General features: G+C 29.8%; 1 protein-coding gene across 28 annotated transcripts in view; it reads right to left on the minus strand.

Moving 5' to 3' along the window:
- Positions 1-1,000: 1,000 nt before the first annotated feature.
- LOC139520723 (leucine-rich repeat-containing protein 71-like) overlaps positions 1,001-22,714 on the minus strand; it is a 44,022-nt gene continuing 22,308 nt past the window's right edge. For 14 of the 28 annotated variants that reach the window (XM_071313604.1, XM_071313602.1, XM_071313618.1 and 11 more), the window contains 17 exons: positions 20,500-20,709; positions 18,745-18,870; positions 18,194-18,269; positions 15,808-15,882; positions 15,083-15,151; positions 14,478-14,637; positions 14,077-14,160; positions 13,484-13,573; positions 13,034-13,141; positions 12,452-12,539; positions 12,180-12,197; positions 9,545-9,583; positions 7,252-7,290; positions 4,257-4,339; positions 2,981-3,089; positions 2,553-2,668; positions 1,001-1,927 (listed from right to left, as the gene is read on the minus strand). In XM_071313604.1, the coding sequence (XP_071169705.1) occupies positions 1,811-1,927; positions 2,553-2,668; positions 2,981-3,089; positions 4,257-4,339; positions 7,252-7,290; positions 9,545-9,583; positions 12,180-12,197; positions 12,452-12,539; positions 13,034-13,141; positions 13,484-13,573; positions 14,077-14,160; positions 14,478-14,637; positions 15,083-15,151; positions 15,808-15,882; positions 18,194-18,269; positions 18,745-18,870; positions 20,500-20,709 (1,607 nt within the window). In that variant the 3' untranslated portion in view covers positions 1,001-1,810. The remainder of the gene's footprint in view (positions 1,928-2,552; positions 2,669-2,980; positions 3,090-4,256; positions 4,340-7,251; positions 7,291-9,544; positions 9,584-12,179; positions 12,198-12,451; positions 12,540-13,033; positions 13,142-13,483; positions 13,574-14,076; positions 14,161-14,477; positions 14,638-15,082; positions 15,152-15,807; positions 15,883-18,193; positions 18,270-18,744; positions 18,871-20,499; positions 20,710-22,714) is intronic. The other 14 variants (XM_071313612.1, XM_071313609.1, XM_071313626.1 and 11 more) reach the window with 6 other exon arrangements.

Genomic DNA, 22,714 nt, shown 5'->3' on the forward strand with positions numbered 1-22,714 from the left:
ATTCGGCATATCAAAGAACCCCAATAATTCAATTTTTGATGAAATCACACAAAGTTCAATTTTGGACCCTTTGGGCCCCTTATTCCTAAACTGTTGGGACCGAAACTCCCAAAATCAAACCCAACCTTCCTTTTATGGTCATAAACCTTGTGCTTAAATTTCATAGATTTCTATTTACTTATACTAAAGTTATGGTGCAAAAACCAAAAATAATGCTTATTTGGGCCCCTTTTTGGCCCCTAATTCATAAACTGTTGTGACCTCAACTCTAAAAAATCAATCCCAACCTTTCTTTTGTGGTCATAAACCTTGTCTTTAAATTTCATTGATTTCTATTTACTTATACTAAAATTATTGTGCAAAAACCAAGAATAATTTTTATTTGAGCCCTTTTTTGGCCCTTAATTCCTAAACTGTTGGAACCAAAACTCCCAAAATCAATCCCAACCGTCCTTTTGTGGTCATAAACCTTGTGTCAAAATTTCATAGATTTCTATTCACTTAAACTAAAGTTATAGTGCGAAAACCAAGAAAATGCTTATTTGGGCCCTTTTAGGCCCCTAATTCCTAAAATGTTGGGACCATAACTCCCAAAATCAATCCCAACCTTCCTTTTGTGGTCATAAACCTTGTGTTAAAATTTCATTGATTTCTATTAACTTTTACTAAAGTGCGAAAACTAAAAGTATTCGGACGACGACGATGCAGGACGACGACGCCAACGTGATAGCAATATACGACCAAAAAATTAAAATTTTTGCGGTCGTATAAAAATCAACAACAAAAAAAGCTTTAGTGAACCATGAAAATGAGGTCAAGGACAATGAACATATGAAATACAAAACCTTCATAACCTAAGGTATCTGCAAACAAGGTATGATGCAACTAGGTCTTATATCATCTGATATAGAAAGCTTTATACAAATAGTTATCAAAGCTTTTGCCACCAGATAGTAATCCATATGTCTCTAGAACGAGGGGATAAAAAAAAATCACAAACTCCATTTGAATTTATTTTTATTACATTCATCAACATATTTAAAAAGAAAGTATAATTTTCATAAAAAATAAATACAATATAAAATAGTTTAAAACATATCACAGCTAGCAGTACAGTAACTTGTACTTTACAAAATCTTTTTTGAACATTCATTTCAAATATTTCAAATTTCTTATACATGTATATATGTATATTTTATTTCTAGAAAAAAAGAGGATCGAATAATTGACCAATCCATCGTTTTAATAATGTTAAAACATCTGCATACTTAATTTAAATTATCAAAATTGATGACACTAATTTTTGGTTCTTTTTTTAAGTTTAACAAAAATTCCCGAAACTGATTTTTTTTTTAATTAACACAGATTTTATAGTTTCATCCCAATAAAAAAATACAAAAAAATCATATTTAGATTTCCCAAAATCGGCTACAAAGATTAGGAAATTAACTCATTATCTTTATTTTATAATTTTCTTTAGCAACAAACATTTTGAAAAAATAAATATTGATAAAGATTTGAAATGGAGTATTATAATTATTCAATACACAAAGAAATGTTTGTAATATTCATATTTTACATGTAAAAAGTTTGGACGGATGTACAAGTAACTCTCTGCAGTGTTTATGGCTAGAAAAATATAAAGATGGACAAATATTGTACAAGTTTAAAACAAAAGCATGTTCAAGTTCATAATAAGATGTATTTGTACAATTCCTCTTAAACAGTAGACAAGTTTTATATCACACTGCTGTACATAATATTGCTCCATAGGTTGGCACTCTTGATCTATAGTATCTATGGCAACTGTTTATGTTGTTGACTGTACATCAGGAGTCTGAGGTGGTTGTTTATAATAAGGATCTTTGTGTAACATGATATCATTTAACTTTCTCATTACTTCATGTTCTTGAGATATCTTATTTTTCTGCAATAAAAATAAAATCGAATTAATGAACAAAAACGAAAGGTTTTGCAAATGTATATATGATTTTGTATAAGCAACAATACTTCTTGGTTGAATAATTTTTTAAGGTGATATATTGAGTAAATATCTCAAAATTGCAAAAATAATACACAAATTTTTTTCTGGTCTCTTTCAATTAAATATAAATTTATTTGAAGTTTGCAGAAAAATGTTGAAAATATTGTAATCCTTTATTTTAACCCATTCTTCTATCTTTTACAATAACAGAAGAATGTGTCTAAGGACACAAATATCCATGCTCAAGCTTTGTCAAGTTATAAAGGGGCATAAATCTATAACAATAAGTGACTCACCGCCCAAATTATGTCTGTGCATTCTGGATATTTCTTAAGAATTAAATGAGTAAAACTCAAGTCAGAGTGTAATAATGAAAATGGGACGGATGGTTAAGGGTAACTCTTAATCTCCCCCCAACCCGTACCTGCTAGATGATGAATTCAGACATCTGTCTAACCAGTGGTATATATTCAAATTCCTCATAAATAAATTATATTAAAATTTGTGATACACTGTCCTACTCCTATTTTCCTGTGAAACTACTTATGTTGAGAATAATTAGACTTACTAATAATGCTATTCTCATAAGCCCTGTTCCTCCACTCTTATTGTCCATTAGTATGGTGGTCTGGTATTGCATCGCTTTTAATAAATTATTCATTCCTGACTCAGCTATTTTATTACCTGTTATAAAATAATCAATAATATTAAATTTAAAATATGGTCAAGGTTTATATAAAAAAAATATATTTAAGGTCATATTTTGGACCCTTGATATCAAATATTGTTAAAAATCTACCAAATAAAAATCTTTACATGATCATTCAGATATCGGTTTTTATATTTTTGTCAGGCATTATTGCATTTAGGCCTCCAACTTCTCACATTTAATGAAAAACTGCATTAATTCCAAAATAGTTCCATTTTGAGATCATGTCATTCGACAAAACAAGGGTAAATGCATTGATATTCATAAATTATAGATCTTTTACTTACGAGATAAATTTAAGTTGATAAGGACTCTGTTTCCTGACACCCATAACTGACCATCAATAAAGTCTGCCACATCAGTCAAAGGATTGACCACTTCTCCACCACTCAAGTCCTTCAAATGATAAAGATGTTTGGTTAATAGTCATGGTAATAACTTATTATCATATATAAAACAAGAATGTGTCCAAAGTACACAGATGCTCTACTCGCACTATCAATTTCCATGTTCAATAGACTGTAAAATTTGGTAAAAAATCTAATTTGGCATTAAAATTTAAAAGATCATACCATAGGGAACATGTGTACTAAGTTTCAAGTTGATTGGACTTCAACTTCATCAAAAACTATCTTGACCAAAAACTTTAACCTGAAACTCGCACTTTCATTTTCTATTTTCAGTGGACCGTGAAAATGGGGTCAAAAGTCTAATTTGGCTTTAAATTAGAAAAATAATATCATAAGCAACATTTGTACTAAGTTTCAAGTTGATTGGACTTCAGCTTCATCAAAAACTACCTTGACCAAAAACTTTAACCTGAAGCAGGACAGACGGACGGACGCATAGACCAGAAAACATAATGCCCCTCTACTACATGTATCTTAAGTGGGGCATAAAAATAAATTGAGAATTAGCCCATTGTAAACTGATGATATCCTGGCTTGCATAAAGGCTTAGAACAGTACCTAACTCAAGAAACGTAAAAGTGATACTACCAAAAGTTGACCTTGATCTGAGTTTTTTTGTGATAAGCATTGTGTGTAAGTTTCAAAGCATTTGGTTGAGGCTAACATAAGTTATAATTACAGAAAACAATAAAAACAATAAATTTAGCAAATTTTCCAATTGTAAAGGGGCATTGTTATAGAACTGATAAACGTGACGCCACCTAATTCTAAACTTAATTTGTGTTTTGTGGAAATAAGTATTGTGTATAAGCTTTAGAACATTTAGTAACTTTTAGGCAAACTAAAGTTAGAAAACTGAAACAAAAAAAATCAGCAAATTTTTATGTTTATAAACAGGCATAATTAATGAATGGTATTATGAGGTTGATTTGTGTTTTGTGGTAATAAGCATTGTCTTGTAAGATTTTGTTGAGGCAAACTAAAGTTAGAGAATAGATAAGGTACACACAGGATGGACAGGACCGACAAGGGATTCACTTAATGCCCCATTCTGACCATTAACCAAAAGTACCATTGCCAGCAAGATGAACCACAAGATTTAGAGACTTATTATTTAGAAATTCCAGGTGCCTCCCGCCTCTTGTCAACATACCTCTACTTCCTGTGCAGCTTGTTTGGTCTTGTCTTTACCTTTACCTTTACCCTTAGTACCTTTAGTATCTGCTGCTATCGAAGCTAAAAATAGATCATTACCATTTATTTCATTTTCAAATATTTCAATTTTAGAATAACATATATATTAACAAATAAGATAAAAAAAAAAAAAATGATTAGAACAGATTCTTTTGAAATCCTGTTAGCATAAGTCGACATATTCTAAAAGAATTATACTCAAAAGGATGTGTAATTCAAAACTGTTTTAGCTTAGACTGAAGATTAATTTTTAATTTAATGCCAAGATATCATGTCCTACAACAATTAAAATCAGTACTTTATTCTTTGTAATATGAAACTAACATGTCTAACTTTTATAAAATTAACATTAACTATTCTTTAAAAAAATATGAAGTCTGAAAAAGATAATTGAATTACTTTGTCAATATTTGTTTTGAATTTTAATATAAAAGCTATTTGTCTTTGTTGTTAATTCACCATTTTGATTGATGAAAACTGACATTCTGGAGAGTTTGTCAACTTCTATCATATTACAACCACAAAAACGTTTATCTTTAAAATTCTTCCTAACATGTATTGGTTATAGTTGTAACCAGATTCAAAATTCTATGACAAAAATACTGATACTTATGATTATATAGACATCTATATGTAGATATATATATGTACTACCTAACACTGACAAAAACAATATAACTTTTATAAATACTTCTTTTTCACCTGAAAAATCCTACAAATTTTTTATCACAAAAAAAACCCAATGGTAATATAGATTATAAATTTCAAAATTCAAATGATTGATTGATTGAACAGATGTTTAACACAACTTTTAACACTATTATGCTATTTCGTGGCTGTGTGTTTTTATTAATTAAATGTAATTTCTAATGATTCTTTCAACTACTAAGAAAAGATTGTAAGAAATTTTTTGATTTTAATTCCATTCCTTTGCATATTAATTTTAAGTCATTCTTTTGTATAGGGAGTATAATATTATTTGCTCTTAAGCTTCTGCAACAAAGACTGAAATACTAATTGATGAATACACTATATATGTATACTTCAATCCTATTTCCGTAAAAGCTGTTAAATCCAAGATTAAAGCGCCATAAATCCAAATGGGAAGGACTCATTTCTATTGTATCTTTGACTCTATATAACATTTTGTTTATCGTTTATTGCTTTTTTTAAATTCCATTGCATATACATCTTTGCTAGCCAAGGGTTACGATCCACTACTGTTCTCTCCACCCTTGGAAAATTAAGCCAACATTTGTGAAAATAATATTGTGCCACCTATCGGAAGATTAAAGTCATACCCATTCCGAATACATTATTCTTGACCAATGGTAGCACTTGAACTCTTTCAATTTGGAGGTAAAAACATGGAAGCGTCTAGATTCTACACACTTGGTAAAGCCTGGGGAAAAAAAAATATGTCAACATTCATGCATTTGTGCATGAAACATACACAGGAACTTCTTTTAGTTGATTAAAAACATTCAAGATGTTATTAAATATAGAGTATATTTAGGGATGTAAAGACTTGTTTCGCAATAAACACATGGCAATTGTTTACAAACACTTTCTACATTAACACGTGATCATGCTATAGGCGCCATTTGATTGGATGCAGCGAGTTTCGACTGCGACTAATAAAAATCCTTACCTTGTGTCTCCGAAATTTTATCTCAATCCGCCAAGGGTAAAGAGAACGGGAGTGGATTGTAACCCTTGGCTAGCAAAGATGTTGCATATAAAACAAACTGGCAATTAAATTCAATTTTTTTTATGTCTTATATCAAGTCATATATGAACTAATGGTGAGATGAAATAGATTTCAGTTAACAGATAAATGAGTCCCCATTCAGATTTTCTTTCAATTCCAGTATAAAAAAGCTCTGTTCTGGAAACAACATCGGTCATGCCTTACCATGATTACCAACAAAAATGAACATAGGTTTAAAGCTTTATTATGATGTTACAGGAAAAATGACACTGACCACTTTTTACTAGTTGGTTCCAATTTATAAAAAAAATCAATTTTCTTTAAATAAAGACACCTAACATTTTTGGCATACAAGCAATTTCCCTTCCAATAATTTTATTCTATTAACCCAACCCACAGTTTATTGTCTAAAAGCATGTGATATAAAAAACTTGTGAAATTTAATATAAATTTAATCTTACTCATGATCAATGGTCTATTTATATTGACAAATAAAAAAAAGAAAAAGAAAACAAGGCAAGATTGACAAAGTATTTTTAAAAATGTGTTTGTTATATATTCATAATTTGATTCTCCAAAAGTATAAAAAGGAAATAATAGTATGCAACTCTTTTTGAAAAAGTGTTTCAGTTATAATTTCATTATTTTCCCCAGATTTTCATTTCCCAGACACATTAGAACCAAACAATAAATAAAGTGATCATTAAAGGGTAAAGGGGGGTAACTGTGTACAGGAAGGGGAGACAATTTACCACTGAGTGTTGACACAAATCGCAATGCTGCTGTTGTGAAAGAATGTAAAAAGAATTGTGAAATAATTCATGGAAAATATATATAAATGTTAAATGAATTTATTATCTTTCCATATTACAAAGCCACCTTCATAGTGCTGAAATTTTTTTTTATGAGGTATTCATAAAAATAAATCTTTGTACAGTTCAAGGCTTAAAATGTTCTCAATATATATTATCATTGGAAACTTTAACTGTTACAGTAAGTTCTCAATTCTTAACATACCATGTAAAAATATCAAAATAAATGTATCACACACATCGCATATGACATAAATCAATCTTTATAACTCAAATTTTCCTGTATTGCAATTAACCAAATATTAAGCCATCAATGCAACAAGGAAAATGACTTTGCAAAATAACTTATTATTATAAGTTAAATTGAAATCTCAGAGCATCTTCGGTAAGATCCATTAGAGACTTAGATGTGCAAGGGAGATAACTATTACCAGTGGAACCGCTGATGGCTGCCATAAATAGCAGTGAAGCTGTAGTGAAAAACATAATTTAAAACTTAACACACAGCAAATCAACAAAATTTTGTGAACTGTGTTGTGGGTCAAATAGGAGAATGGTTCAAGAATAAAAGTAATAAAATACATTAATTAAAAACTACAGCCTTTATATCAATCTGTAGTATACAGAAAATGTTTATAAAGCTTATAAAGTTTTTTAAAGTCTAAAATAAACAAAATGTTACACATTTCAAAAAAATATGATTTTCATGAACAGCTACAGATAAACACTGAAATTATCAAGATTAAAAGGTTTTCAACAATTTCACTTTCTAACTTTAAATAGGGTAATTTTTGCATCTGGTTTTGTTTGTGTCTTAGAAGGAACAGGTTAATCTGTTTTGTCTTCATAAATTGTGTTTAATGATTTTAACCATTGCATTTAAATGAACAGTCAAATGTTCCCTATGGTAAATTATGCTGTAAAATGTCTGAGGGAAAAAAACATGGTAGTTACACTGACTGTCAGTTTGAAAGTTTACCCTTGAACGACATTGACAACTTTCTCACAGTAATAAAAACTGAATGCAAACTTAAAATTAAAAGTAAATGATATTCATTTAAATTGAAGTGGCTGAAAAAAAAACATATGGAAATTACACAATTAATCTTTCAGATACTATATATAATACACAAACTTAAACTACATTTCTGTATTGTAGAGATACAAGATACCATATACACGGGGGGGTCTCAACATGGGATTTTGGGTACAGTTGTGCAGCTGGGATTTTAAAAAAACCCCCCATTCATATATTGAATAATTGTGAAATCCCTACCTATACATATATTTCACAGCGAAATCATAACCCATTCATATATTTATGACCCATTGATATATCACAATCGGTCAATTACTACCTATTGATATATTTCCTCGGTAAAATTGCCCCCCATTCATATATTTGATGGATCAAAAAAGGGACCCATTCCAGCGGCACATATGTATATACCTTTATATAGGAAGAGACCCCCCCGTGACCATATACCTCACATGCAGAATTAAAGTGATGAGAAAATTATGAAAGAATGAGAGAAGAAAGACAACATGCTATTTCTTTATCAGTATAACAACACTACATGGGTATCTTAAAACATGCAATTTATATCATTGAGGGATTGAAAATGACATGCATTGCTGTGAGTCCAGTACTAGTGGTACTATTCAGTGTTTAAAATTTGATTTTTTATTATTTCTTTCATTATCTTTCAGTCATATAAAAAGAGGAGTATATAGACAAGATTATATCCCAAAAGGTGATTTCAAAATGGAAAACAAATGCTTTCACCGATTTCTTTGACTTTTTTTAACCTTAATGTTGATATAAGACAGACAGTACAATCTTATTAAGTCATGCCGAGAGAATGGACATTGAGTTATATCTGACCTATCAGACACATATAAAAAAAATAAAAAAAAAAAAAAAATATGCTTGTTGCATGAAATAAATCCCCATCCCCCCCCCCCCCCCCCAAAAAAAAAACAAACAAACCAAACAAACAAACAAAAAAAAACGAACATTAATGTTTTAAATTGCCATGCCTCAGCACAGAATTCATTCTTTTCTCTAATAATTGAATTGCACAGAAGTTTAATTAATCTTATGGAGCAGTGGACAGGATTTTCATTTTCATCAAGTTTTTTAAATCTATTGATGAAACTTACTATAAATTATCAGTTTCATTCAATACCCAAATAAAAGATTTGGTAGTGAAAATTAGTGATTCCCCTAGAAACAGGACTAAGGGACTAAGGATCTATGATACCATGAATAGAATCTATGATACCATGAATAGACAGAAGATAAGATGTGAAAGGATCAATTATAGTCCATGCATTTCCTTCAGATAAACTTATACTGTACTGTTAGCTAGAATAGAAATTAAGCTGCATACATTGGTATCGTTTCAGAAGAAATCATTCTTCAAACTACAAAATACTTCTGAAATCTGGTCCTTTCGTTTGATAATTTTGAGTTAGCATAAACTTCAAATAGATAATAATTATCCTTTTAGCTAATAAATTCCATTCTTAGAATTGTTAAGTTACATCTTTGTTATCTTATACAGTTATACATCGAATACCCAAATTCATACAGATCTATAAATCTTTTATGCTTGATGAACAAGGGATCTTTGACAAAAATCTCAGTTTCAAATAGTTTGAAGAATGACCGTTCAATTATAAGTTCTACCAAGTTTTCTCCCCTGACCATGCACAACTCACCTCCTGAACTGCGACCTCCGACAGTTCCACTTTTATCGCCTTTATAAAATTTATGAAATCATGTTTATTGACAAATTGATGATCTAAATGATTTAGTTGGATGCTCCTTACCTATCTGACCAATATTACTTTAGATACAGTAATTACAATTAAGGAATATCAGTACAGTAGTTGAAGAGTTGCCACATTCAATTGTAGATTTGACGGTTGCAAATGCAGTTTTACTGGCGACGTGTAGCGGAGACAGTAAAACGGAGATTTGCAACCGTCAAATCAAAATTGACAGGGCTAACTCTTCAACTACAGTACTGTTATTCTGATTCTAATGCATTACAAAAAGAAAAAATCCGATAAAACTTGAAAAAATATCTAAATTTGACAAATAGAAAAAAATCCACAAAACTTCATGAATGATTTTGGCACAAAGACGTCATGGCTAAACGTGACGTCATACAAATGAAAACTTACAAACTGGAGGTTATTACGTTACCTGTACGCTTCAAATCGGATAAAATTACATTAAAACGGCGAATTCGAGGTAGGTGTTGTTTTATTTTTGATTATATTGTAGTAATCGAACATTTGTTGATTCAATCAATTCAAAATGGCTGGTCCCTCCTTAGTTACGCCTGGTCAACTGTGGATTTGACGGCAACTTTTAGCCAATGAAAAAAATTGTTACATCCAAATTGCATTAGAATTGGGAAAAGACAACTTTATTTACAATAGTATATTGTGCTAAAGAACAAACTGTTGAGTGCTGAGATCAAAATTTTTCAGGTGAGTTTCAGGTCATTTTAACAGTGTCAAAAAGTATGTGAGAAATCTTGATCTCAACAGGTATCCTAGATTTTGTATTTAAACTAAAAAAAAAAAAAAGTTTACTTCATAACAAATTTGATAAATTACAAGCATTGAATTTGCAGAGTATTCAAATAGACTCTGTTTATGGCATGTTTATTTAATTTCACATATCATCAGATTTAGAACTATGTATTCTACATTTCTAAATCTAACACCAAAACATATAGATGAAATTTCATTATAATATGCACAATAATGTATTTTGACATTTTTTTTTCATTCTGCATATGAAAATATCTGAAATAATATTCTTACTTTAATACTTATGGATGTTTTGTAACTTGTAAGGAAGAGTTCAAATGTTAATATTTAACAGCTAAAGGAACTGTTTATAAATGTATATGATGTTGGCTTTTATTTTCTTTATTTTTTCAAATGTAAAATTTTTCAAAATTTTCTAGCATAAGGAATACATAAACCTAATTAGTATTGACTTCTGAGATATGTAGGTTGTTATATATTGTTGACAACAGAAAAGAGAAATTAACATGTTTTAAACAAAGAAAATTGATGAGCCAATAAAGATTAGAATGTATTAAACTTATTGAAATTAGCAACCATAATCAAAATGTGCTTTTATACTGGTTCTTTTTGTGTTGAATAGTAAAATAACAACAATAAGAAACCAGTTTCAACATTGTGCTTTCTATATATATATAATTCTGAAATATTTTCTGGTTATAAATAACAAAATATAATTGCAAGTATTAAAAAGAAATGAAGTTTTTATTATTCTAAGCAGGAGGAAAATACCAGAGTTACAAATTCCAACACAGCAAAATAAATCTGATTTCTGTTCAATATTTCAAAAATCTTATGTTATTTCATCTTGACCTTGTTCTTGAATGCCTTTTTTCATGATTCTTTTTTCTTCAATTTAATACTAAGTGGCATATCCTAGAGCAATAATCAGGTGCCTGCATAAAGCATTTGCATGTATGTCTTAGAAAATGTGATTTACACAGCATTCTTAATGATCCCTCTGGATCTGCCACTGTTGCAAAAGTAGTGAGGACATGTTTAGTAACTGTTGAAATTTGTAACTCTAGGTATTGATTGACTAGTCTGTGATTACAAAGTTATTGAGACTATGAAAATACATCTTTTTTGCTTTTATATTAACATTTATCTTTTTTTATTGACTATTATAATGTTAAACATGTCTCTGATAAAAGGGAAACGACTCATACCACATCTTTGAATGACTCTGTGGTATTTATAGCTTTAATTTTACAGTGATATGACCAAACAAAATCAGCAAACTTATCAATTTAACTTTGGGAAAAAGACACATTGAATTTTATGGTATTCAAATTATTAATATTATCATTTCCTAGAATTGTTTTATCATTTTAAAAAAAAAAGAATATTTATTTGTTTTTACAATAATCATCAAAATGAACTTGTGATTATTATGAAGACTAATCCCTTTTTGTAATTAACATATTTGAGCGTTATTATAAAAAAGAGATCCCTTTTGTACACATTTATAATTAATTTTAAAGCTATTTAGTTAAAACATGCTAGAAATGCATGAAACTATATTTTTTCTTTTTAAATGTTTTTCTTTCAGCACAGAACAAAAAGGAACTTAATTTTGAAATCTAGAAGGAAAATTTGACTACAATAACAAAAAAATACAGAAAAAAATCACAGACTAGAAAATAATGCACACAGTATTTCATCTGGCTTCTACAAAAATAGGCTGAAAGAAAGCTTTTGGTATTTCATTCTGTATATAGCAAAGATATATATAGTTGTTGAGATTAACCTTTTGTTCCTCGTGATTCTGAAGAGAAAGATACAATAACTATTTAGTATTAAAAAACAAATCATTCATATGGAATTTCTATTAAAGTGTAAAAAATACACACAAAAAAAAATTCATAAATGGTGAGCTAATTTTTTCCTGCTCTATTAAAGTGCCACACACACAAACTAAAGACAATGTGATTTAATTAAATTCAATTTCACAATTATAAACTGCATATTCATAAAGTCAACTTCAACATAAACATGACTTTTGTTGACATGATAACCTACCTTTCTTTGTGAGTGTCTTGTCTTCCTTTTCTTTCTTTTTGGTTTTGTCATGTTTCTCTTCCTCTTTAGCATCTTTACCCTTAGGATCCTAGCAAATATTTTATTTTAATTTGATATATTTTGTTTAAGTTTATTATACATGAAATAACAATTTTAATTAGGTTCCAATTGCAAATAAGCTGTTTTAATACAATTTACTATGAACTTAAAAGAAATTGTATGACTTGAAATTGTTTTTACATGCATTATTGTTTTGTTGGTCTTTTGTGAACATTATTTCCATATCATAATTACCCCAAGGGTTTTTTATACATGAATTCTGCTTTTAAAATTTGTAACAATACATTTAACTGTAGTTTTTTCTTTTTTGCATTTTTGGAACCTTTTTAAAAAAAAAAACCCTGACTATTTATCAAATTAAAAAAACTTCTTTTGACGATTAAACTTGTACCAATTCAGGAATAAGGTAGTTGATTTTTAGTTTTATTGATTGATTGATAGTGTGTTAGGTTTTGTCAGTTTTTAGGGGCTTCCCCTTTTTAATTTGCCTTGGAGTTCAGTAATTTTGTTATACTTTTTTACCTTTTTCTTAGCTGATGCTTTGCTTCCTTTCTTATCTTTATCCATATGTGACTGACTTCTAACACTTGCTGGTCTATCTTTGGACCCATCTCTCCTACTTCCTGGGGGCTAAAAATAGAGGGATATTTCGTCACATTTGAATAAATTAATGTCAATGATTAACCAGAAATACAGATTTTCAGATATTTTTATTAAACGATTAAAGTACAAAATAAATTTGTATTAATAAAATATTCAATTTTTTTGTAGAAATAAGTTTACTGGGTTAATGTAATTTTACAACAATCATTGCACATCTTATTATTTTCATATTGTTTGTTGATTTGAGAAGCACATTTCCAAATTCATAAATTATGTGTCACTAGTGCCAGCTGCCAACTAGAATAATAATGAGATAGATTTACTAGTGTCAACCTAAAATGTATGCTTTATATGCTTAGAATTACTTACAGATTTATTCCTTTCTGGGAAATCTTTTTCTGAAAAGTGTTTTCTTCTTTCTACCACTTCTTCATGTGTTAGAGGAAATCGTGATAAAATCTGTAAATATACAAAATTTCAAAATCTTTACCTATATCTACAAAATAAGAAATTTTCATATTTAATTACTACTAAACTTTCCTGTTTTAAAAGTTGATGAAATTAACCAAGATATTGTTTTATAAAAAAAAATTAACCAAGATATTGTTTTATAAAAAAAAAACAACATCATAGTGGTCAATTATATCAACTACTGAATCAAAATGTCAAAAGAATTATTAAAATTTCAGAAAATGAAGCATACAAATAATTCTATCAAAATTTCAAAATGCTAGTTTGTATTTGTACGAAACCTATTCTACCAGTTTTTTCTCAATAATAATAAAAACTTCACAAATGTTCTGGTTTTACAGTATTCTGGAATTAACATGTATTTGACATATTTCAGTAAGACAGTGGCATAGCCAAGTTTAGACAGACCAAATAAGTACCATGGTTGTGACACAATCATTTATTAGTAAGATATTCATCTAGTACAAAATGGTTGATGTGTAAATATTTACCTCTGCAATTTTAGAAGCACCTTTATCTCCAATAAAATTAGATGCTAATGATAAAGACATTAGATTTCTGTTCATACGTAAACCCTGAAAAAAACAAGAACATTATTCACATATGACTTATTTCTGCCTTATCCTGTAACTTGAATTTTCCTGCAAAAAATTTTTGTCATGCAGCTATTTACTAAAATCTTTAATCTTTTTTTGTACAACTTTTTAACTGATTCACATCTTTATTAGCTTAACACTTTAGTGAATGGTCATTTTACATTGTTGAAGGCAATAGAGTGCCTATAGTTGTTTTGTATATGCCCTAGTGACTCTAGTGGATTGTTGACTTAAAGGTAATTATTTTATTTTAATCATCATAACTGTTAACACCTAACCCTCCAACAATAACTTACTAAAGCTATATGTTCAGCACCGACATCTGTAATTCTATTTCCTGACAGGTTCAGAGAGATAAGCTTTGTATTACATCTCTTTGTACTACCTAAAGCTTGACCAATTTGTTCTGCTCCTTTATCTGTAATCCCACAGTGACGCAATGACAAATTCTGTATACTGGAATAGTATAATGCAATTAAAATATTAAATGGTAAACTCCTGGTCCATGCATTAGATATTGCATAGCAACAACAAATCAACATATTACTGTACAAAGTAGTCAAAACACAGTTCACAATACTGTACAATGTAGTCAAAACACAGTTTGCAAATTCTGTTTTTGAATACTTTCACCAATGATCAGAATGAATCTTACTTAATGTATTTGTGTAGATTATTGTAATCTGTACAAATAAATGGTTACAAGTTAAAAATGTACAACAATAAGATAAAACATTCCCCAAAATAAACAACTATCTACTTATCATTTACATTTTTAATGACATTCAAATTCTCACGAATCACAATAACACATTTTCAAATATATGACATCCCTTTTAATATTTTTAATATGATAAACTTTGTTGCATGCTAAACGTTACATAAAAAAAGCAAAACTTACGGGCTTTCTTCTCCCATTAATTCATGCCAATTTTCTTCTACAACTGTATTACCATCTAAAACAAGGTTTCTGTAAGAAATAACATAATTTCATTTACATTTCCTACTTTGTACAATTTTCCAACAAATAATATGCAACTTGAAAACGTGCAGTCGAACGGCTAAAACAATCTACTTGTAAGTTGTTTTTGTTTGAGGCGTAAATGTTAGACTACTGAGCTGTTCTTTCTCTCAGATTGATGCATGTTTTTTATACTTTACAATGATATCTTTATGGTACTTTAGGGTTCATCAATAATTGTCAACCATTTTCCAAAGTGTACTAAATATACTCTTTTTCGACACCCCCCCACCCTCCATCAAAAAAAGTGTACATCAACCATTTTCAGATATGAAGACAAGAATCAATCTATTTTAACAAAAAGAAAATCCTGTCTGTTAATATAGGTTTAATATATGTTGATTTTTTAACCCCCTCCCCCCAAGTGCAGATTTTGTACATTTTGGAAAATGGTTGACAATTATAGATGACCCCTAATTGAAGGCAATACAATTATTGTCAAATGTTTACACTCTTTTCAAGCTACCCTATGTGGGTTGTTGATTCACTGAAATCTATATTATAGCTCAAGAAGAAAACCTTTTATCCGTTCCCCACATTTATATTATTTAAGAAATTGCTGTTATAAGTAAATATGCTGTTATCAGGTTTTCAATGAATGTTACCTCATTTCTGGTATCTCTGTAATTGTAGATGCAAGAATTGTGATTACTTCCCCTGACAAGCCACAATTCCACAAACTGAAAAAATAAATAAAACTAGAGGCTCTAAAGAGCCTGTGTCGCTCACCTTGGTCTATGTGAATATTAAACAAAGGAAGCAGATTGAAAATTGACTACAAAGGTCAATTACTCCTACAGGGGTCAATTGACCATTTTGTTCATGTTGACTTATTTGTAGATCTTACTTTGCTGAACATTATTGCTGTTTACAGTTTACCTATATCTATAATAATATTCAATATAATAACCAAAAACAGCAAAATTTCCTTAAAATTACCAATTCAGGGGCCGCAACCCAAAAACAGGTTGTCCAATTCATCTGAAAATTTCAGGGCAGATAGATCTTGACCTGATTAACAATTTTACTTCATGTCAGATTTTCTCTAAATTATTTGGTTTTTGAGTTATAAGCCAAAAACTGCATTTTACCCCTATGTTCTATTTTTAGCCGTGGCGGCCATCTTGGTTTGATGGCCAGGTCACCAGACACATTTTTTAAACAAGAAACCCCAAAGATGATTGTGGCCAAGTTTGGATCAATTTGGCACAGCAGTTTCAGAGAAGAAGATTTTAGTAAAAGATATATAAAATTTACGAAAAATGGTTAAAAATTAACTTTAAAGGGCAATAACTCCTAAAGAGGTCAACTGACCATTTTGGTCATGTTGACTTATTTGTAAATCTGACCTTGCTGAACATTATTGCTGTTTACAGTTTACCTATATCTATAATAATATTCAATATAATAACCAAAAACAGCAAAATTTCCTTAAAATTACCAATTAAGGGGCCGCAACCCAAAAACAGGTTGTCCAATTCATCTGAAAATTTCAGGGCAGATAGATCTTCACCTGATTAACAATTTTACCCACGTCAGATTTGCTCTAAATGCTTTGGTTTTTGAGTTATAAGCCAAAAACTGCATTTTACCCCTATGTTCTATTTATAGCCATGGCGGTCATCTTGGTTAGTTGGCGGGGTCACCGGACACAATTTTTAAACTAGATACCCCAATGATGATTGTGGCCAAGTTTCAATAATTTGGCCCAGCAGTTTCAGAGGAGAAGATTTTTCTAAAAGATTACTAAGATTTACGAAAAATGGTTAAAAATTGACTATAAAGGGCAATAACTCCTAAAGTGGTCAACTGATCATTTTGGTCATGTTGACTTATTTGTAGATCTTACTTTGCTGAACATTATTGCTTTTTACAGTTTATCTCTATCTAAAATAATATTCAAGATAATAACCAAAAACAACAAAATTTCCTTAAAATTACCAATTCAGGGGCAGCAACCTAACAACGGAATGTCAGATTCATCTGAAAATTTCAGGGCAGATAGATCTTAACCTGATTAACAATATTACCCCATGTCAGATTTTCCCTAAATGCTTTGGTTTTTGAGTTATAAGCCAAAAACTGCATTTTACCACTATGTTCTATTTATAGCCATGGCGGCCATCTTGGTTAGTTGGCGGGGTCACCGGACACAATTTTTAAACTAGATACCCCAATGATGATTGTGGCCAAGTTTGGTTTAATTTGGCCTAGTAGTTTCAGAGGAGAAGATTTTTGTAAAAGTTAACGCCGGACGACGACGACGGACGACGACGACGACGGACGCCGGACGCCAAGTGATGAGAAAAGCTCACTTGGCCCTTCGGGCCAGGTGAGCTAAAAAAATGTATGCATTATTTCAATAATGGACTTTTAACGAGGTCAATATGCTACATATGGATCTGTTCAAGTGTCAATATAAAATAACAGGTCCATATATAACTTATTGACTGAGTGAAAGTCCTTAATTTATATGTTACTTATTTAAATAATGCATTAGAAAAGTAGGTTTAATATAAATAAGAAGATGTGGTATGATTGTCAATGAGACAACTCTCCACAATGAGACCAAATGACACAGAAATTAACAACTATAGGTCACCATAGGGCCTTCAACAATGGGTATACCTCATAGTAAGCTATAGAAGGCCCCTAAATGACGAATGTGAAACAATTCAAACGATAAAACTAATGTTTTTTCTTTGTATTCTTAATTTGTATTTTGCAAGACTTTGTACATGTTATTGAAATTATCAATATTCTTAGTATCTGCATTTAACTGAAAATGACGTCATGAATCTAAATTTAGCTAGATATTTTTATTCTGATCGTCACTATAGTTACTAAGTTTAAAGTTAATTGAACTTCAACTTCATCAAAAACTACCATATCAAAAAACTTTAACCTGAAACAGGACAGACAGACTGATGAACAGACGCCAGACGGGAAAACATAATGTCCCTAAGTGGGGAATAAAAAGATGAGACTTACTTGATTGTATGTAATTTTGCCATCTTAGGCCAGCACTGTTTAAATATCTCCATTATGGGTTCAACTATTTTCCAACCTAAAGTATCAATAAGATGATCATATAATACACTGAAATGTCTGTGATGTAAGAACACATTTTTAACTTAACTAAGAATTCTTAGAAAATATCAGAAATATAATATAGAGTGGTTTTGTCTAGGAGTGACTTCATATGAATCATTTTATAAGGATATTCATTGATCTAGATTTTTTTTCTCCAAAATTGTACAGATTTCAAGCTATCCCATTTCCAAGTTCAGGGAATAGCTAAATCGGGGTAAAAACACTGATTTTGCATTCAAAAAGTAGAAAGTTAACATCATGAAGAACTTTGCATATTTCATCAGCTTGCTTTCAAGTTAATGTGACTCTTAAAACTACCTTAAACCCAAACTCGTTCTAATGAGGGACTGTACAGGCAACCAATGGATGGATAAATTAAACCAGACTAGAAAAAAATAAAGATCCTTAAAAACATGCTACAATTCTTCTAATTTATACCAATAATGTACCTCTAATATAAATTTCAGTCACAGTGTCTGGTTTATCAAAGTTTTCCATCTCTACTTGTACACTAGGTTTGAAGTATTCAAATTTTTCTTTAATTGTAAATGTCTTGGGTGGTGCTTCTATTCCTTCTGAAAATAAAGGACTTTTGTTGTAATAAATCCTAACATCTACGGAACTTTTAATTCTAAATAGATAATGATTTTTAAATTTTCAATACATAATGAAATTTAAATTCTAAATACATAACGACTTTTAAAATCTCAATACATGATGAATTTTAAATTCTAAATATATAATTAATTCTAAATTCTTAATACATAATGAATTCTAAATTCTAATTACATAATGAATTTTAAATTCTAATTACATAATGAATTTTAAATTCTAATTACATAATGAATTTTAAATTCTAATTACATAATGAATTTTAAATTCTAATAACATAATGAATTTCATATTCTCAACACATGACAAATTCTAGTATCCTTCTAGATGCTTTGCAACATTTTAAATCTAATGTTAAACTGAAAACCTTTTTACTTTTCTGTTATAATGAAACTTTAATATTAATGGGTCACTGCAAATGTTGTTGGTGTGCAAATCATCTGTGAGACAAATATTTATCTTATAGTTTCTCAGGAAGTATAATTGGTGCATATATCATTTTTTTTATAAATAAGTTGAAAATTCAGATGCTGTGCAAGATTTTTTTTCAATACATACAAATATTCATGAAAAAGTGTGTGTAAAATATTGCACATGCATGTATACTTTGACTCAATTATATATGTTAATTTCAAGATACTTTTTAATTTAAAAATATGATGTTAATTTAGTTAGTCAATCTATCTATAAGCATATGCAACTACATGACATGTCCAAAGTTTGTCCAATTAGTGAAACTACTCATGACATGTCCAAAATTTCTCCAATTAGTGAAACTACACATGACATGTCCAAAGTTTGTCTAATTAGTGAAACTACACATGACATGTCGATAGTTTGCCCAATTAGTGAAACTACCCATGACATGTCCAAAGTTTGTCCAATTAGTGAAACTACACATGACACATCCAAAGTTTGCCTAATTAGTGAAACTAAACATGACATGTCCAATGTTTGCCCAAGTAGTGAAACTACACTACAACTATCACCTTTTTACATTATTTTTGAATTATTTACAATAATGTTTGTTAAAAATTATTATTTCTATTTGTTGATAAAGACATAATTATGTTATGTTGTATCATTATAAAAAGATAATTTGCTATCTAAAATCTACAATGCACCTAATTTCCATTTTTTTTTTACACCATTCACAAAATTGATATTCCAATTTTAGAAAAAAAAATCTTTAGTAAAATTATTCAAACCTCATTTTAACCATATAAAATAAAAACCATTACCAAAAAAAAAAAACCATTTTAAATACCTTGTTATTGACGACAAAAGAGGTACTCTTATAATGATAAGTTTTAAAATGTTGTTTTTTCATAAAAAATTTTGTATTAAATTAGTGTATACATGTACTGTAAAAGTGCTTTCAATCATGGATTTTTTTCATCTTAATTGAGTGGCTTGTAGTTTAAAAAAATTGAGAAAGGAAATGGGAAATGTGTCAAACAGACAATGACCCGACCAAAGACTATTTTGAATAAATTTCAAGATTGAAATGTCCCATAACAACTACAAGAACTGATACCTCATGATTGATAACATTTTAAAGTATTGATTTTAATTCACAACAAACAACACACCACCATCCAAATCTTGCTCCGGATCAGGATCAGGCTCAACAGGAGCCTGTGGAGCTTTTCCCTTGCCTTTATCTGGTTTTCCACTTTCTGTATGGCCCATTACTGTTGGAGGACGAGCTCTAGGAATTATAGGTGGTATATATGTCATGCTGTTACGTCTGCATAATTCTGTAAAATCTGCCTGAAAATTCCCTGTGCAGCTGTAGGGTTCTACAAATAATTAAGGACAAATTAATCATGATTTCATAAAATGGTCATTTTCATTTAATGTAAGTCTGCAAGTACATTTGAAAATATCAAACTTTCAAATGCAAGATATCTGTTTTATTCTATATAAAATTTAATTAAGCCGATTTGAAACAGATAAAGCAGTTTTTGCACTGCAGTTACAATTAGTCTTCAATGATAATGATAAATATGCTCAAAGATACAGTTTTTAACAGTTGTGTGGTAACTAAATAATGTAAACACGATAAAAGTTATATTAATGAATATATGACAATTTCAGATAGCGTTACCTTTCTTGAAATAAACATGTACACGTAGTCAATTCAAAAGAGGAAAGAACATTTTTTGTAATAAGTATTATTCTAAAGGACCCTATAGAGACTTATGAAAATCTCTATGGGCTATATCTATATAAAAAGAAGATATGGTATCATTGCCAATGAGACAACTCTCCAAAAGAGACCAAAGTGACAGAAATTAACAACTATAGGTCACTGTACGGCCTTCAACAATAGGCAAAGCCCATACCACATAGTCAGCTATAAAAGGGCCTGAAATGACAATGTAAAACAATTCAAATGAAAAAACTAACGGCCTTATTTATTTTAAACCAGATGCTCCACAGGGCGCAGCTTTATACGACTGCAGAGTTCGAACCCTGAACAGTTGGGGCAAGTATGGACACAACATTCAAGCTTGATACAGCTCTGAATTTGGATTGTGATTAAATAGTTGACACAACATAGGTTTCTGACACAGAATGAATGTGGTCTAAGAACTTAAACTTAAAAACTTAAAAATTTTAAATTGGACATTTACCTATTATGGTGCAATATCAAAAATCTAAATATATGGTTAGATTCAGCATACATGTATCAAAGAACCCCAAGAATTCAATTTTTGATGAAATCAAATAAAGTTCAATTTTGGACCACGATTTGGACCAACTTGAAAACTGGGCCTATAATCAAAAATCTAAATACATGTTTAGATTCAGCATATCAAAGAACCCCAAGGATTCAATTTTTGTTGATATCAAACAAAGTTTAATTTGGACCACGATTTGGACCAACTTGAAAACTGGCCAGATAAGCAAAAATCTTAATACATGTTTAGATTCAGCATATCAAAGAACCCCAAGAATTCAATTTTTGTTGAAATCAAACAAGTTTAATTTTGGACCCCGATTTGGACCAACTTGAAAACTGGGCCCATAATCAAAAATCTAAGTACGGTACATGTTTAGATTTAGCATATCAAAGAACCCCAAGAATTCATTTTTTGTTAAAATCAAACTAAGTTTAATTTTGGACCCTTTGGACCTTAATGTAGACCAATTTGAAAACGGGACCAAAAGTTAAGAATCTACATACACAGTTAGATTTCCTTTTGTGGTCATAAATCTTGTGTTTAAATTTCCTAGATTTCTATTTACTTATACTAAAGTTATGGTGCTAAAACCAAGAAAAATGCTTATTTGGGCCCTTTTGCCCTTTTTTGGCCCTTAGTTCCTAAACTGTCGGGACCAAAACTCCCAAAATCAACCCCAACCTTCCTTTTGTGTTTATAAACCTTGTGTTAAAATTTCATAGATTTCTATTTACTTATACTAAAGTTATGGAGTGAAAACCAATGTGTCTTCGGACGACGACGATGACTCTAACATCATACCAATATACGACCGCAAAGGCTGTATAAAAATTAATTGTTTTAAATTTTGAATTCAAATTTTATTGAAATTTTTAAAGTCTATATGACTATAGCTAAAATCAATGATTTGTCATGTTAAATACTGAATCAACAAACTATCATATTTCAGAAGTTCAAAAATGTACATTTTGAGTTTTCAGAACCATATTTATATATGTTATGTACAATTCTTTTGTAAACTTCATATCTAAAGTTGGAAGGTGTGGTACCATTAATCAAAATACAAAATTTGAACTTCTGTATTACAATTCATGCTCAATAATACAATCATTAACAA

This window comes from Mytilus edulis, chromosome 4 (genome assembly GCF_963676685.1).
Source record: "Mytilus edulis chromosome 4, xbMytEdul2.2, whole genome shotgun sequence".
Classification (NCBI taxonomy): domain Eukaryota; kingdom Metazoa; phylum Mollusca; class Bivalvia; order Mytilida; family Mytilidae; genus Mytilus; species Mytilus edulis.